Source organism: Vanessa tameamea, chromosome 9, assembly GCF_037043105.1.
Source record: "Vanessa tameamea isolate UH-Manoa-2023 chromosome 9, ilVanTame1 primary haplotype, whole genome shotgun sequence".
NCBI classification, from domain to species: domain Eukaryota; kingdom Metazoa; phylum Arthropoda; class Insecta; order Lepidoptera; family Nymphalidae; genus Vanessa; species Vanessa tameamea.
Genome location: NC_087317.1, coordinates 3,275,644 through 3,292,254, shown reverse-complemented (window position 1 = coordinate 3,292,254; position 16,611 = coordinate 3,275,644). Strand labels below are relative to the sequence as shown.

Here is a 16,611-nt window from a genome sequence, read left to right as displayed (position 1 = left end):
AAGTAACAGTGGTGATACTCCTTTGAAAATAATCCAACGAAATACAAAGACATTGATATTTATCAACATTAAAATATGAATTGTGTTTAATTGTATGAACTCGATATTTTATATTAAGAAGATCAAATATGAAAAAAGTAAAACAATAAAATCAGAAATAAAGAGTGTAATTAAATTATAACCAATAACTACAGACATACTTTCAGTTTAAAGTTAAGAAGTAATTATTTGAAAATAGGTTATGGATCTTTGGAGTTGGGATCCTTTCCGTTGAAACACGTCCAATTCGACATCTGCATTTTTGACGTTAGCAGCAGTTCACTGCGTAGTATTTAATATTAAAATAATCTCAATCGCTCAATACAGTAAATACATTTCTGATATACAACTTTATTATATTCGAAAAGGTCATTAATGGTAAAAGTAGATATTTTTTCTACATATTTACGCGCGAGCCATATTCGAACGCCTTACTATTTTAGAGCGGCAAAATAACATGACGTTAAAATACAATTTACTTCTATGCGTGTTGATTTTAATTGTATTTTTTAAGCATTGCATTGCAATACAGATAGAGTTCATTCCTTAGAATTTGCTTGAATTGAGTCATTTTTATATTCATTTGACGCACGGCTTAGTCGTGTGTCAGTAAAAATGTCACAGGGCGCGTTTCGAGATTAGCAACTCCAATGATTGAGATCGCTTCAACCTTTTTAAGTAGAAATTGTATAAAACTAAGTTACGTTACGTGTAGGAATTGGATAAACTTCCGCTTGGCTCACATCTCCGATTGATCTGAGTTATGGTATAAACATGGATATCGACGCGCTGATAATGTATTAAAACTCGCGCAAACTTTATTTTCAAGGTCAAAACTAGAAAATATGTAAATATTATTCAAATTTATAATAATAAAAATGAGAAAATTTTAGAGGAAAATGTTTCCTAAAAATGTTGTAGGCCTTGTACCAAAACTTAGATCAATCAGAGTTTAGGACTTAATGGAAGAACACACTAAGAATTATATAATTGTTCATTCACGTCTTTTTAAACTTCGTTGATATAACGGAACTCCAGAGCGCTATCACAGACTTTTATTACAAGAATATTAAAAAAAAAAAATGACGAATAAATAATTTAGATAATAATAAGAGCAAAATTAACAAACACAATGTACACACAGCTCATAATTGTAAATATTGAAATATAATAACTACGCAGTACGTTCTTCAGTGAATACAAATAGAATAGGGTACAATAAAATAGCATTTATTTCCAATGTCTTAAAGTAAATAATAGAACAAATCGACACTAGCGACTAACAACTTCTAGTTCCCGGCGCCGCGCGCTGTCTTTAGTATAAAAGTGAACTCCCCTCGCTCGCTGATATTCTTCTATTTACATCGCGTTTCTGAAAACATATTACAAAAATAAATTATATATATAAAATTAATCGTAGGGAATTCTGACTGTTTGGATCAGCAATATCATCGAAGTACAGGAGTAGCTGGCTCCTTCGATCTTTTTAAAAGTTATTTAGTTCGAGTCATATACAAACCGAAAGTGCTTATGTATTTATAAATTTGCAAACCTTGAATGTCTAGTTTATTGTTGATGATTATGTATCTAATCTGAAGTACGGCGCATTGTAAGTTAGATAACAATTTAAAAAAATTAAAAAGGGTTTCGTAGGTAGTAAAAATAAATCCAAATCAATAAAGCTGGCTGCCTCGCTTCACACTCGCCTCGGCATCGCGCACATCTCGCAGGCGTCCATGGGCGCCGCGTTGTGGAACGTGCACAGCGGACACGTCCACACGCCCGCCTCCGCGCCGCCCGCCTCCGCTCCCGCGCGCGCCTCCCCCGCCGACTCCGACTCGTCGGCGGCGCGCGCGAGTCGCAGCAACGTGGCGGCGTGCGGCGCGGCGCGCCACGCCTCGGCCGCCGCCGCGTCGCGCGCCAGCACGGCGTCAAGCAGCGGCTGCAGCTGCTCGAGTGTCAGCGGAAGCGCCTCGTTGCTCGCCATATACAGCAGGACGTGGTAATCAGATACGGCGTCGAGGAAGGAGGGCGCCTCCTGCAGCTGGCGGTGCAGCGCGCGCAGCGACTGCACGTGCCGCTGTAGCGGGCGATTTGCTGGCGGGAAAGTGGCGCGCGGACTAAAGGTGGGCTGCTGCGTTGTGGGTGCGACGCCGCACGGCACGTCCACCAGTAGGTACGCCACCGGTAGCCGCTTCGCCGACACGCCCACCTCGTTCCCGTACGCGTCTCGCTCCTGATGACACCGAATAAAATATATATAATAATTTTCAAATATATTTTGCAACAGAAAATAAATAAATTATAATATCATAAATAAAACAAATGGGACGTGTAAAATAAGTTACTAATAAAAAAATAATAAATAATTAAAATATAATTTTGTATTAATTCTTCTTTGATTAGTGTTGAAGATGCTAAATAATAATTCAGCGCCGAGATTATTTGACGTCCTTCTTCTTTTATCAGACCAAACGACTGTCCGTCTTTTAAACGACTTGTTTAAGGACGGGTATAGGCTTAAAAGGTATTTACATATTATTATATTTTAATAGATAAGCTATCGTCGATATATTTAAATAATGGGTAAATATAGCCCATGTTATAATCCTGTTTGAATTGAAGATTGAAGTCCTTCAGACCGATTTCACCTACAGCTGTGCGGTGCGCTCGACATATTGTAGTGCATAATTTCTTCTCAAACACAAGTCACTATTACCTCACTCTCATAATCTCGAATCTGATACGACTGGAAAGAGTTCAGGCGCGGGATCAACTTGCTTACCAAGAGTAAAAACACCGGCGAGTAAACACTGGCAACTTCCTGCTTACAGGTAGCTATTAACATTGTCACCACAAAAAACTCTACTAATTCATTATTAGCCCGAGGTGACGTTTGAACTCACGATCTCCGGATCTGCAGCCTTATAAACTAGCCATTAGACCAACGAGGCATATAGTATCAATCTTCATCAAAATAAATACTTACATTAATTTCAAGTTTTTTGACATTAAAAATCGTCGTTAACACTGCAATTTAAATCGCTAGCTTCACCGGTATTACCAGATATTTTAATAAACGCATAAAGCCAAGCGATAACATGTAATATTAGTACCTTCAACACGGTAGCAGGCATCGCTTGGCTAGTGGACAACCACTTATTGTATTACTAAGTTTATTTAAAAATATATGGTACAGGTAAGTGGGTCACCTGATGGTAAGTGGTGACCACCGCCCATAGAAAATGATACTGTATGCAATATTAACCATTCTTTTCATTGCCAATGCGCCATCAACCTTGGGAACTAAGATGTTATATTCCTGTGCCTGTAGTTATACTGGTTCACTCAACCTTCAAACCGGAACAGAACAATATAAAAATACTACTGTTTGGCGGTAGAATATCTGAGTGGGTGGTACCTACCCAGACGGGCTTGCAAAGCTCTACCACCATGTCTATTTTTAGTTATATTAAATTAAATTAAAGTAGGAAGTCGGGTCAAGTAGTTAGTATGTAAGTATAATATAATTTAGAATGTTCGTTTTCTGATATCGTAATGATATACATCGGACATCTGTGATAACAGCTAGATTTCAGTTTTAAAACATTTACATTTCATGCGATAACCATTGATCTAACTTATATATAAGTATGTATCAGTCATTTGTTTAATATTTCAAAAAATCATTTAACTATGTAGCTATATTTAGCATCGCTTTTACTTAAAATAATATTCATCAGAAATATATAAAATCGCATAATATGCCTCAATCACCTTTATTAATTACGAAGGATATGTAGAAAATTCAATCCTGCGTTACAGTCGCAAGTGACAAGGTCGTGCCGAACAATATGTATTATAAATTGATCTACATTCAATTGCACGCAAGCGTAGTAATCATATGTCGGCCGGTACCTATCCCAGGCGACGTTACGTAAGTGGCGTTACGTAGCTGTGCATTGGTGGGCAGAGGGCTCGCTCGACCTGCGCGATCGATACCCGGGGCCGGACACCGTGTACGACACTGTGTCTTACCGTGTCGTATTGTGCCTGTGCGTTGCGCGTTACCGATAAGCCGGCTGTGATAACGCGGGCGGCCAGCGCGCGGCGGCGCTCTGTGACCCGCCCGCCTTTATCAAAGAATGTCACGCTCAGCTGTGTGAAGTATTCGCGAATTGACGTCGTCGTACGCTACAACATTGTAGCGACGTTCGTTTAAGTACGTTTTATAAAAACTTAATATGATTTCAAATTAGGGAAAAACAATTGAACAATATTGATATACTTCCGAGTATTATATCGAATTTTAAATTTGTCTCAATCTATAAACGAACATAAACAGTTGTTTAATTTAGCTACAATTATTTAAAATTTTAATTAATACGATAAAATAACAAATCGAATACTAAAATAAAGTTATACACTTTTTTACAATTGAAGAATGTTTTATTAGCCATATGCATGTTAATCTTTTGGAAAATGAAACAAAATACTGACAACAAATAACGTCCGTACAACGTCATTGCGACTCACCGTAATCTGTTGATCGAGCGACGTGAAGCTCGGCGCAGAAGCGAAAAACAACATGGCGTATGTACACAAAACGTAAAATGATGTGGCACTCCACATCAATAGTATTATTTTAGTAATAATTATTCATAGTTTTAAAACGAACCCGGGGTTTTGGCAACCGAATATCATAAAATGTGATCCAAATATTTAAAACAACGCCGCATCGACCTGGACGATGGCGTGCTTCGCGCTCGAAGACATCGAAGAGCTGGCGCTGTGCTCCTGCTGCAAGTGCGTCTTTGACGACGCAGAGAGAGCACCAAAGATCCTCGCGTGCAAACATCACTTCTGTTTGGCGTGCACACGCGGCGTGCTGGGCGGCAGCCGTGAGGTGCGCTGCGTGCACTGCTGGAAGCGTACCGAGCTCCCTGAAGGACGCGCAGAAGCTCTACCAACATACGCGGCGGTGCTCGCTCTGGCACGGAAACTGGCACCGGAGCCGCCTTGCGCTACTCACGCGCTGCCTGCTCTCTGGTGCGCAGCGTGCGGCGTGCGCGCTTGCCGAGCCTGTGACCATTCACACCACGCGCATTCGTTGCGTCCTCCGCGGGAAGCACGCATTCAGTTGCAACGCGACGCTCGACTTCTGTTAGCCGATCTGCAGCGTCTGGCTGTACGCCAACGTGAGTTCCTGTTGCGCGCTCTTGATGCTGCCACGGCGCTCAAAGTGCGCCTTGAAGCAGAGCTTGCCGCGCCGGGCGGTCTTCTGTCAGCAACCGAACGTGCTCTCATCGAGATAGACTACGCTTTCGGTTCGCTCGCTACAGCATCTTCAGAACGAGATCGCCTACGCGCCCGCCACGCTGAGGCGCTTCTGCAATGCCGGCTTGACGATCTCATCCGCAACGCGAGTGTTCCGCTCGACTTCGAGCTGATGCGTCGGGCGCTCGCCGGACTCGGAGCAGGCGAATTTACTGCTTCAACAGTGGTGGAGTGTCGTGATCCCATTCTATTTCTGGCCAACTATTGCACAGCGCAGTTGTACACGCGACACTGTCTAGCGCGACGTGCTCGGCTCTTGGACGGCGCGACAGACAGCGTGGCGGCAACGCTCGAACTAGACGCGGCTCCGGACATCTTATCGGATGCAGTGGACGCCTCTCCGGGGGCGACGAGTGGGACGACAGTGTCAAATGCCGCCGTGGGATCTCCTATACTGCGCAATCCTATCGTATTCCCCCTATTTTATTTCAATATAGAAGTAAACGGCTCGCCTTTCGGTCGCGTGGTGGTAGAAGTGCGCGAAGACGTTGCGCCGCGGATGTCTCGTAATTTCTCCATTCTCACAACGGGTGAGCTGGGCTTAGGATACCGCGGTTGCTCCGTTTTTCAGTGCTGGGAAAACGAAAGCATAATAACGGGTGATTTCGAGTTGAACAACGGCCGCGGCGGTCGTTCGGTATTCGAGGAAAGTTTCTTCATGCCGGATGATACTAAGATGGTAGCGGTGCGGGGCGCTGTGGGCATGCGCCGTTCACAGAAACGCCATGATAATTTAGGAATGGTCGGGTCACAGTTCCGCATCATGCTGCGTGAGATACGAGGCTTCACCGCCATTTTTGCTTTCGTAGTGGAGGGCTTAGATGTGGTCGACCGCTTGAGCCGCACAGGCGACAGTGCCGGCAAGCCGCACAGCTCTATCATCATCGCTAGTTGCGGCAAGCTCAATTAAATAGCGCGTTTGTTTTCGAGCATATCAGTCGCGTCTTTTTAAAACTCCGATCTCTCACCACCTTGTACCTTATTTACATTTTCTAATCGTTGGACCAACCCTTATAGTTTTGTCTTTAAATTTTACTCAATCTGTGAGCTATTTTTGTAAGTATAGAACGTTTTGAAGTATTTACGTGAAGTTCGTCGGCTTGAGCTTCTATACTAGTTTTATTTGCGTATTTTGCGTGCGTGAAGTCAGTGTTGGGGTAATGAGTGACGTTGTCGTGATCGCGTCGAGCTATATTGTAGCTTTCGTGTCTCGTATCGCGAAGGCAAGTAATGCCGGCAACAGGGGTCCGGCGGTCGGCGTACGACGTCGGCCGTTCGTTTCGTTTCGTCCTAGAGTTTCAAAGCGTAGCGCACCGAGCGCCAGGGCTTCAACGACTCGTCTCGTTAGCGACTAGTTGGCCTAGTCTAGATATATATCCGATTTAAATGAATATATTTTTGTTATAAGTATAAGGGTGCATGTGGGGCGCAAGACGCGTTTGTTTAGCGTCAATCAGAGTTCAATTACCTCTGGTCGCACCTCATCACGTTGTAATCTTTAAGAGTTTAAATATAAATTTTCGATCATATATGTGTGTCAATATAAATGTTAAATGTTATAGATGAATATTATTGATAGATAATTATTTTGAGCGAGTCGCGCTATCGCTCGCGGTCGTCTGTGCGTAACGTATATTGAGCGCAGATTGTTCGTTCTTGTATCGACGTTAGTATAAGCATATAGATAAATATATTTACAAGCTATCGTTACCTCTCGAAAAGCGATATTCTTCGGAGCGTTACTATTTAATGATAGATCTAGCACGAATTAAATCTCCGGAAGCATAAAGACTGTGATGATACCGTAGGTAAGGCAGAATGAGGAGGCGCGAAGCCTCCTGCCGGTGAGTGCCTGCTTATTATTGGGTAAATCGTATTTACTGTTTATCGTCGTCGTGTCGTTCTTTCGCGAAGCGGCAGCAGGTCGGGAAATTGCGGGGAGATAGGGGGGGGGGGGGAGAATTACTGATTGATCTTTGTGATCCATAGCCTGTTTGTCGTAAAGACTCGCCTATTTGTTAAGTTTATTTTTCTATATTATCAATGTTTATATGAGAACCGATGACAGACGTAGGTCGTTGGACATCTCTTGGTATTCTATTGACGTGTTGTAAATTGTAATTCGTGTTGACTATATTAAGATTATATGTTTAAATAAATAGTAGAAAACGTTTTATTTCTCGATATAGTTTATAATGTGAATGAAGGTGACGGTAATGTCGTCTATTTTGTTAATAATTCAGATTGGCATGTGAACTGTCCATTGCGAAGTCGTGATATATAATATATACATATATATATAAATAAATATATGGAGCAGCATTGAGAGTGTTTTACTAACCATTCCACCTTTTAAATCCCTTCAACATTTTCACATCACTACTTTGATAACTTTCATGTATAACAAACATTAAAAAATATATATTAAATCATTGAATATTGTACTTACATTACTTAAATAAAGACATAATTATATATGTTACAGATAACATTTAATTTTAATCATATTTTGAAAATTATTTGGAACTGGCCAATAAGAGATAAATAACATCAAATGGGCAATGTTTTCTCGAACATATTCACTCATACGATTATTGCCGAATATATCGATAAAAGCAGGACTTCCCAACCTGGTGGAGTTGCTCTCTAGGCGGCAAGAGATATAAAAAATTATAGCGTTCAGACCATTAAAAAAAAATTTGTAGTTGGACTGGGGAATGGGCCACCTGATGAAATATTATCCGATAAGATGCTGTAAGAAATTCTAAACATTCTCTAAATTGCCAATGCGCTATCAATCTTAGGAATTAATATGTTATGTCCATTGTGCTTTTTGTTACACTGGCTCACTGACCCTTCACATATCGAAACAATACTACGTATTGCCGTTTGGCGGTAAAATATCTAACGAACTGATGACACCTAGCCAGACGGGCTTGTAAATTTTTATTTTACATATAACATACTTAACAATAATAATAATAATAACTTTAACTTTATATATTTCGACTAAAGTGTTATTTTTAACAATGATTCCTCAAGCACCGACTTTCTTAAAATGCATTGCCACAACAATGTGATTTTTTTATTACAGCAATTTAAACACGAATATATGTAGTATGTCTGTTAGCCTGTTCTTATTACTTAAAGTCATACATCAACATATTCAACGCTCAGTTTCTCTATAATAAAACAATATACAAAAAGTAACTACATGAAGTTATAACACCACGGGTTTTATAATAACTGGTTGACATCAATGAACTCTAAGCTAACATATTTTTTAATACACAATACCGTAATTTTTTCCTAGAACTGATAATGTCTTCTCCCATAGACTTTTCAACAACGCAAGGGCATACGTTAGTGCGCTACACGCAATTTTTACACTCACTAGTGCAGTCTCCATCTCACTCTTATAATCTGACTCTGCCATCAGAGTATGTAATATGGCAAATCGAGGCAATCGGAAAACTTTCAGGCACAAGACCGATCAACGATGGTTATATAGTATATACGTATTATGAACAGTATCGAAATATAAATAAAGCCAGCTTCCAAGCTCTGGACTGTTACTATGATCTTGTCTTATAATTACTGAATCAAAGATGAATATTTTATTTCACAAATAATAGCAGAATATCGTGATTAATGTAAATATAATTCTGTCAATATTTGACATAATATTGTTGTGTTCTATGAACTGATATTGATATAGTCTTTGTATTATTCCATGAAAATCCCGAATTCATAGACGAAAATAATAGATATATATATAAAAGGACGAATTTAAATAATTTGTGAGATACTGTGCTTTACATAGGTATGTATAACAAGATACTGATAATTTTTTTTGAACGTTCATAAAACAGTAATAAGATATTAAATACGACCACGGACCATGCCCACCAACTTTATTATTGAGGTATCAACCAGTAACCAACCTTGTATCGCAAACCTACCAAGACAGGCTTGCACAAAGCCACCAATAAATAATACTCAATAATTTATATCATTCAAATTTGTCTTCAACTCAAAGCTAGATTTTCAAAATTGTTTTCTTTATAAACTTATTTAATATTGTGTAATTGAAATTTAAATATACCTAAATCAAAACTAGCATACTAGGACCTAATCTGAAGTTGCTAGTAAATAGCTAATTTTATATAAAGAATCAGATTTTAACACATTAGTCATGTAAACGCATGGAATATTAACACCGTCACTGATTACACAAGGGAGGAATCATTGACATATCTCCATTTTTTAATAAAATAGGTAGGCGAACGAGCAAATAGGCCACTTGATGGGAGAAGTGGTCACTAGCCCTTATAGATATTGGCATCGTGACAAATATTAACTATTCCTTATTATATCCATCGGTGTTGACCAATGCACCACCAATCTCGGGAACTAAGATGTTATGTCCTATTTGCCTTTATTGCTGTTTGACGGTATATGTGATGAGTGGGTGGTACCTACCCAGGCTTACGTGAAGTACTGTCAAGTTATTTCAAACAATATATTACAAAACAATCCAATTCTTGGAACACTCCTTTTTTCTGATAAGAAATAAGATTAGCAGTAAAAGACTATTTCTTTAAAATAGTTCTATCATTTTTAAATCGTCTTCAATCGTTTTATTTAACGCAAGGTTTGTGATATACTTCCAAGTACCCCGTTAACTTTGCCAGAAAAAGTAAGAAAAAATATATGTAAACCTTCGGCTCTAAGGCAGATGAGGTCACACTTAAACTAGACCACATGCAGAAGAAGTTTACTAATTAGGTAATATATTGTATACCGTCATATAGTTCACGGTACGGTCTTGCACTTTTGTGGCTTTTTAAACAAATATATTTTCCGTAGTAGTTGTGCAAGCTATTATGGAAAGGTCCATCTTACTCCTGTTGTTCGAATAGGCTAAATGCGACAATGTCTATGTGTAACGGTGATCACTTATCATCGCTCGACTGCCTTCCTCCAACAACAATAAATCGTTCGTGTTTGCGGGAATCCCCTTTAATATAATATATAGAGTTTTTCAAGGGAACACTGCTAAAGTCAAATCAGACAAAAAAAAACTTATGATTTTTTTATGATTTTTCTGTAAGTTACAGTAACATTTTGTATCTTATACTTCTACATTAAATAGCACATTCAACTGAATAATTTAGAATCATGTATTTAAATAGGATGATGTTTATTTTGTTTCAGTAAGTCAAGTAGAGCTGATCTTACAGGAGTTCTGCGTACCTGGACAAAGATATTTTCCCTTTGCTGGATATTTTGGAATTTAGATTTTTATTCTGTAGTCCAATAGTTTCGATTTACTTTAAATTTGAGCAAATTTCATTGCATTGATTGATTTTGAAATTAAACTATTAATCTTTACAGTTCTTTTAATATTTTTTTTTACTCTAAAATTATCCTTCTAAAGATCGCATAGAAAAGCATGGAGTAAAATATGAACTGTATAAATATATTTGTCGCGCGATTTTGTATTATTAATTTAGATTAAATCAAAAAGTATTTCAAGTGTCACTATTGACCGCACAGCACATATGTTGTGTCGCCTCGCAGCCTGGCCCAGCCAGCATCGGTTCCGTATTAGCCTTGCGTTACATAAGCGCGTCGCACCTGCGCCGCATTCAGCCCGTACCACAAGCACCTTGCACCTGTTCCGCATACACCTCGTGTCTCAACAGCGCCTCGCCTGTCCAGCTCTCGCCTCGTCACACGTGTGGCAAACATTCCGTACTCACCTTGTAGTACACGTCGGGCACGTATTGCTGTGGCGAGCAGTCCCGAATGTAGCCGAGGTCGGGCGCGTCACGCGTGGGCAGTAGGATGCCGTCGCGCACCAGCGCCTGGCACTGCCCGGACACCTGGTAGCCTTCCAGATGGATCTGGTTGTTGCTATCGCCTGGAAAGGGGGGAGACGATTTTATATCGAAAAGCCGCAGGCAAAAAATATTTAGACTATTCGATTTTTATTAAACTGTACGAAGGTAAAATTAAAAGCTCACCGGTAACGCAGACGGTGACGAACTTGGAACCGAAGTAGCCCGATGAGGCGTGACGGCACGCGTTAGGGTGTTCGTTCTGAAAGTGACCCGCCATGATGCACTCCTGCGCCGATAGAAAGTGTGTATCCACGCCGCTGCAAAAATAAAGGTACATCAAAATCAATCGTGGTGTAAAATCTTACGACGTCCGTTCAGGCGAGAGTGAGGCTACGGATGAAAAACTCACCGCAGAGATTTGACGGTGGCCGCGGCCAGGTCGAGCGGCAGCAGGTCGGTGAAGAGCCAGCCCACCGGGCGCAGGCGCAGCCGCGCCGCCAGCGCCGCAGCCAGCGCGCCGCGCTCGTCCGCACACAGCCGCACGGCGTCGCGCGAGCACTCCTGCGCCGGCTCGTACACGGCCGCCACGCGGGCGCGGACACCTGCGGAACTCGACTCGTGTTAGTATCACCATGGATTATGCAAAGTAATGCGATGTAATATAACGACTAATACTTATGATGTTAGTAATATGGCCCTGCGAGGTTATTAATGCTTTACAAATTAGGAAAGTTTATAAAAACATTTGGTATAAATAATCATATTTTTGTCATCCATGCAAGACAATGTCTTGCCTAGCAACGTACAGTTTTGTCACAAATTTATAAGAGTAAAAACAAACTATTTTAGCTTGTGATCACCATGAGATAGACCATGGTTAAATACTAATAAATAAATAATAACTTTCTTTAATTCATATGTTATTGATTTATTTTCATTTTAAATATCACTAATCCCATAGAGTCGAATGGAATTAATAGTCGAAGCCGTTTGACCAATTACCATGAAGGTCGGCAAATACATATGTATGCATTTTTTCACTTTGTTGTAACACGCCACCAGATGGCGCTATAGTGAAGTCGACTTCTATATGTCAGTCAGGCTTTAGAAGTCTATATAAAAATGGGTATTGGTATATAATATGTTTTAAATTTATAAACTTCGACACTGCTTGACCAATTACCATAAAAATGACACTTACATTTCTTTTATATGTATTCTATTTTACCTCACATTGATTTGTATACTATGTCTTTATTTTTATAATACATATTTTAGTCTAACTTATTTATACAAGCTGTGATTTCCTGTCATTGAAAGAAAAAACATTTTTAATTCTTATTCATACTAATTTGGAATTCCTAAAAAAAAATAAAAATATAGATATTTTTTTACTGGCTACTACTACTATGTTGCGGTTCGCCACTAGATAGTACGCCACAACATAACTACTTTAGATCGTTCATTTTTTTATACAGAAATATATAAAAATGAACACACAAAATTTTTAGCCACATTTAGATATCTGGAGGCTCTGGGACAACAAAGGAGTGGATGTAGTGGAGGTGTGTTGGATGGGATTAATTATTATTTTACAAAATAATTTGAATACATTTTATCAGAATGTAAAGAAATATGAAATTTAATATGAAAATAAAGTGGGATCTAATACACAGATGCTAAATAAATTTGCACTTGCAATGTTGCATAAGTTTTGATTGTGTGCAAGAAAAATTTATAAAGTTTGTAAAGTTTCTAATATAAGATGAATTTACTAACTACATCAACAAATGTTTGGATGAAGGAACATTCCCTGATACCTTGAAAATAGCTAAAGTAATTCTCATTCATAAATCCGGTAAAAAATCTGTCTAGGAAACTATTACACAATAATGCTCCACATTACACCAAAAAAAAAAAAAAATTATGTATACCCACTTAGTTATACATAAATTTGCGAAAAACTTCTATGATTAACAATATAGATTTCATCCAAAGTCAAACACTGTCAGTGAACAGACATTGTTGACTTTTACTATGATTACATTTAATATTGGTAATACTGTAAGCCACAATATTCTTTTAAAAAGGCTGAAAGATATTGGAATTTTACTGCACCTAAAATGTTAAAATCCTTACTAATCAATTTTAGATAGTAAATATTGAGAGATGTAAAGTGATCTATAAAAATGTATATACAGCGTTCCTCAGGGATCCATATTAGGCTCATTACTCTTCCTAATTCATATTAACAATATTCATACTATATATAAATTTATGAGTTGGTACTTTTGTTATATGTATAAGACTGTTACAAACACAATGGATGCTAAAATAGATTTAGACCTTTAGTTTTAATCTAACCTACTTATAATAAACATTTTTTGCAGCAAAAATATTGTATATAAATAAACAATCTGATGAAGTTAATATCAACAACAAGCTGTCACTAAAGTTGATCAGGAAAAATATTTAGAAATAAATTTAAACAATAAAATGATGTAGGACAGAGAAATAATTAAAAAATTAAAGAAAAGTTACACCTTTGTGAAGCATTGATCGAAAGTAATTGTGGTAACAAATGGATATTGATTACTTGTTTAGTTGGACAAAATTTATTTATTAAATCAGAATATCTCACCCAGTGGCACGTCCGGATGTTGCTCATACTGTCCGTAGAGCAGGCCGATGCGCTGGTGGCCCGTGGCACGCCAGTAGGCCAGAAAACGGTCTACGGGTGCAGCATGCTCCAGCAGCACATTGTCGACGTGTCGGTAGGGCTGGCGGTTAAGCGTCACGGCGCCGGGCTGACACGACGAGCAGATGCCGCGCGGCCACGGAGGATGCTCCTTGCAGCCTGCAGCATACATATTACATGTACAGGCATGCATATTTAATAATATACATTCAATAATAGGTACAGTTTATATAACTTTAATTAAAAAAAAAACATATATAAAAGTTGGTTAACCATTATTTTTTCTTCCTGTTGGCTAGCTTGGCTAGCCTTATACTCTGCCTGTCTATTGCTCTTTTATGGCCATACTACTGAACTGAATTTGATGAAATTTGGTATGAAAGAAGTTTGAATATAAATATGCTATAGGCTACTTTTTATACCTAGCAGCTGAAGACAAACCCATAAAGCGCATTCGAAGTTGCGTGTGACAGTTAGTAATCATTTAAAACATAGTCAAATAAGTAAGGCCTAAAATGTTACATTATTTACCTGGTTTTATTTTGCATGAGAGTTCATCTAATGTGATGAACTTGCCAGATGTCATCTTACGAAGGTACGAATGGAATGACATGTGCTTTATGTTATGTTCTTTGAGGTAACCCTCATCCCATGGTTCCAGAGGAGAACAGTGAACACAGCAACCCTTTGAATTGTGACGGCATCTGAAAATGAGAAAAAATCATTGTTAACATTACTGTTTAACTTGATATAATTAAATATAATCATTGCAAAAAAACACAATAAGCAAATATTAATTATCATTATTTCTTACAATTTTTCATCTCTTTGTCGCTGAATAGTTCCTGGAAGGCGATATAGCTCCAAGTCCACTTCATCCTCCACAGGGAGATTAGTCTTTGTAGCTGAACTTGAAGGTTCTACTGATGATGGACCAGCTTCTGATTGTTCTTGTGGCTTAATTTTTACCTAATAAAAAAAAATAAAAGTTTGATTGTCAATTAGTAATATTGACTTTAACTATACATAGGTAAAGCAAGTAGTTTGGTTACTTGCCAGGTCATAGAAACTTACTTCTGCACTGCTTGTAGAAGGTTGATCAAAGAGCACTGTGCCATTAACAGAACTCAAGTAAAGCATGTCTCCGTGTTGTAAACCATAGTCTCGTAACTGACGTGACTTGCTCGAAGTAATTTCTTCTTTCTTCGCGCGATCTTTATACAACGCGAATCCGAAAGTATTGAGGCGCAAGGTTTCATAAACACGTTCAAACAGTCGCGACGTAACATCAGTGTCCAGAGCCTCTACACGCGTCGTACCCTCGGACGACTGCACCCGCAGCGTCTAAACAAGACAACGAACACAGATGTGTCTAAGTGTCAATAAACCTTACTTACAAAAATGCAAAGTCATCGTATTTGTAAGACATTGAACATTCAAACAATGCAGGCTTCACCGTATGTTTATATTTTTACCAGAAACAAAAAAAACATTGAGTTGTTGTAGGTACGTAGAGAAAAATTAAAAAGTTGACATGTAACACCAAATTATTTGAAGGTTTCAAAGATCTATATAGGTCCTAATCGAATTATAGTTTTATATGTTTAATGAGTTTTAAGTCAATAGATCTTTAAGGATAGTTAATATTTACCATCTTCTTAGATCCAGACATTTTTTTAATAAAATAATAAAATAACTACACAGCACTACACTGACATGACAATTTTAATGACTGACAATGACATGACATAATAACAACTTTCGTTCTAAAACGTTGTGAATCAACACCGGAGCTAATGACATTATATTCGTAGCTTGAGCAAAAAATAATCTTCCTACCTGACATTGGCAAAATAATTTATGGTTGGTTGTCAAAACTAAAAGCCTTTAAAGTAACAAAAAAATAATCTATAAAAAAATAAGACACCAATTAAGTTGGTTACTGGCCTATTTAAAAAATAAAACTTTAAATCTAATTAACAATATTTTATCATTATTATTTCGACGTATTCCTGTTAAGAGATGATAGGGGTGCAAACATGCAAAAGTTAACCACTATTGAGTTAACGCGATGTAGAAAAAAAAACATTATAAGCCAAAATGCAACTTAACACATTTATTTAAAAAAAAAGATGAAATTAAATGTCATTTTTCTTCTGATTTATAAAAAAAGATTAAACACTGATTATTTCTTCATATTAAAACAACAAGTATCGGTCCAAATTTAAAACAGCGACCTGGAAAGCGACATTATTTCAAAATTTTTTGAGATTTTTCCACAGAGATGCCTTAAAAAGAAGACAATAGAGATTAACAATTTTTTTCTTAATCTTACATGTATTACTATAGTATTATTTAAATTTAAAACATACCGTCATAGTCAATAGAAAGTATAAATTTTGATTCCGTAATGATCAAAATAAGTACGTCTAGTACAGTACTTACGCTAAGAGTATATAATAAATCTTAATTTATTCCAACCATAATAGGAAAAAAGCCAAATAAACAATATTTGACAGCAAATTGATGGCATTAGCAATACTGGTTGAGAGAAAATGGCGTTTTGGACGTTGACGAAACTGTTATCGAGTTTTGAAAATAAAATTAACATGGAAATAAGTGGTTAAGTGTGATCGTGTTGTATTATAAATAAAGATATATTAATCATAAACTCGTAGTAGTTCACATGAT

The 16,611-nt window shown here is 38.0% G+C and overlaps 2 protein-coding genes across 2 annotated transcripts; one reads left to right on the top strand and one right to left on the bottom strand.

The window, feature by feature from the left end:
• Positions 1-151: 151 nt before the first annotated feature.
• LOC113394865 (nuclear protein localization protein 4 homolog) lies at positions 152-15,707 on the bottom strand. Its single transcript, XM_026632309.2, has 10 exons — positions 15,572-15,707; positions 14,995-15,264; positions 14,735-14,889; positions 14,452-14,624; positions 13,864-14,079; positions 11,632-11,824; positions 11,406-11,539; positions 11,142-11,302; positions 1,746-2,275; positions 152-1,411 (listed from the first exon to the last, which is right to left on the bottom strand). Exons 1-10 carry the CDS (start codon positions 15,590-15,592, stop codon positions 1,399-1,401), a joined length of 1,866 nt encoding a protein of 621 aa, XP_026488094.1. The 5' UTR covers positions 15,593-15,707; the 3' UTR covers positions 152-1,398.
• LOC113394868 (peptidyl-prolyl cis-trans isomerase E) lies at positions 4,519-7,698 on the top strand. Its single transcript, XM_026632317.2, has one exon. It carries the CDS (start codon positions 4,790-4,792, stop codon positions 6,284-6,286), a length of 1,497 nt encoding a protein of 498 aa, XP_026488102.2. The 5' UTR covers positions 4,519-4,789; the 3' UTR covers positions 6,287-7,698.
• Positions 15,708-16,611: the final 904 nt, after the last annotated feature.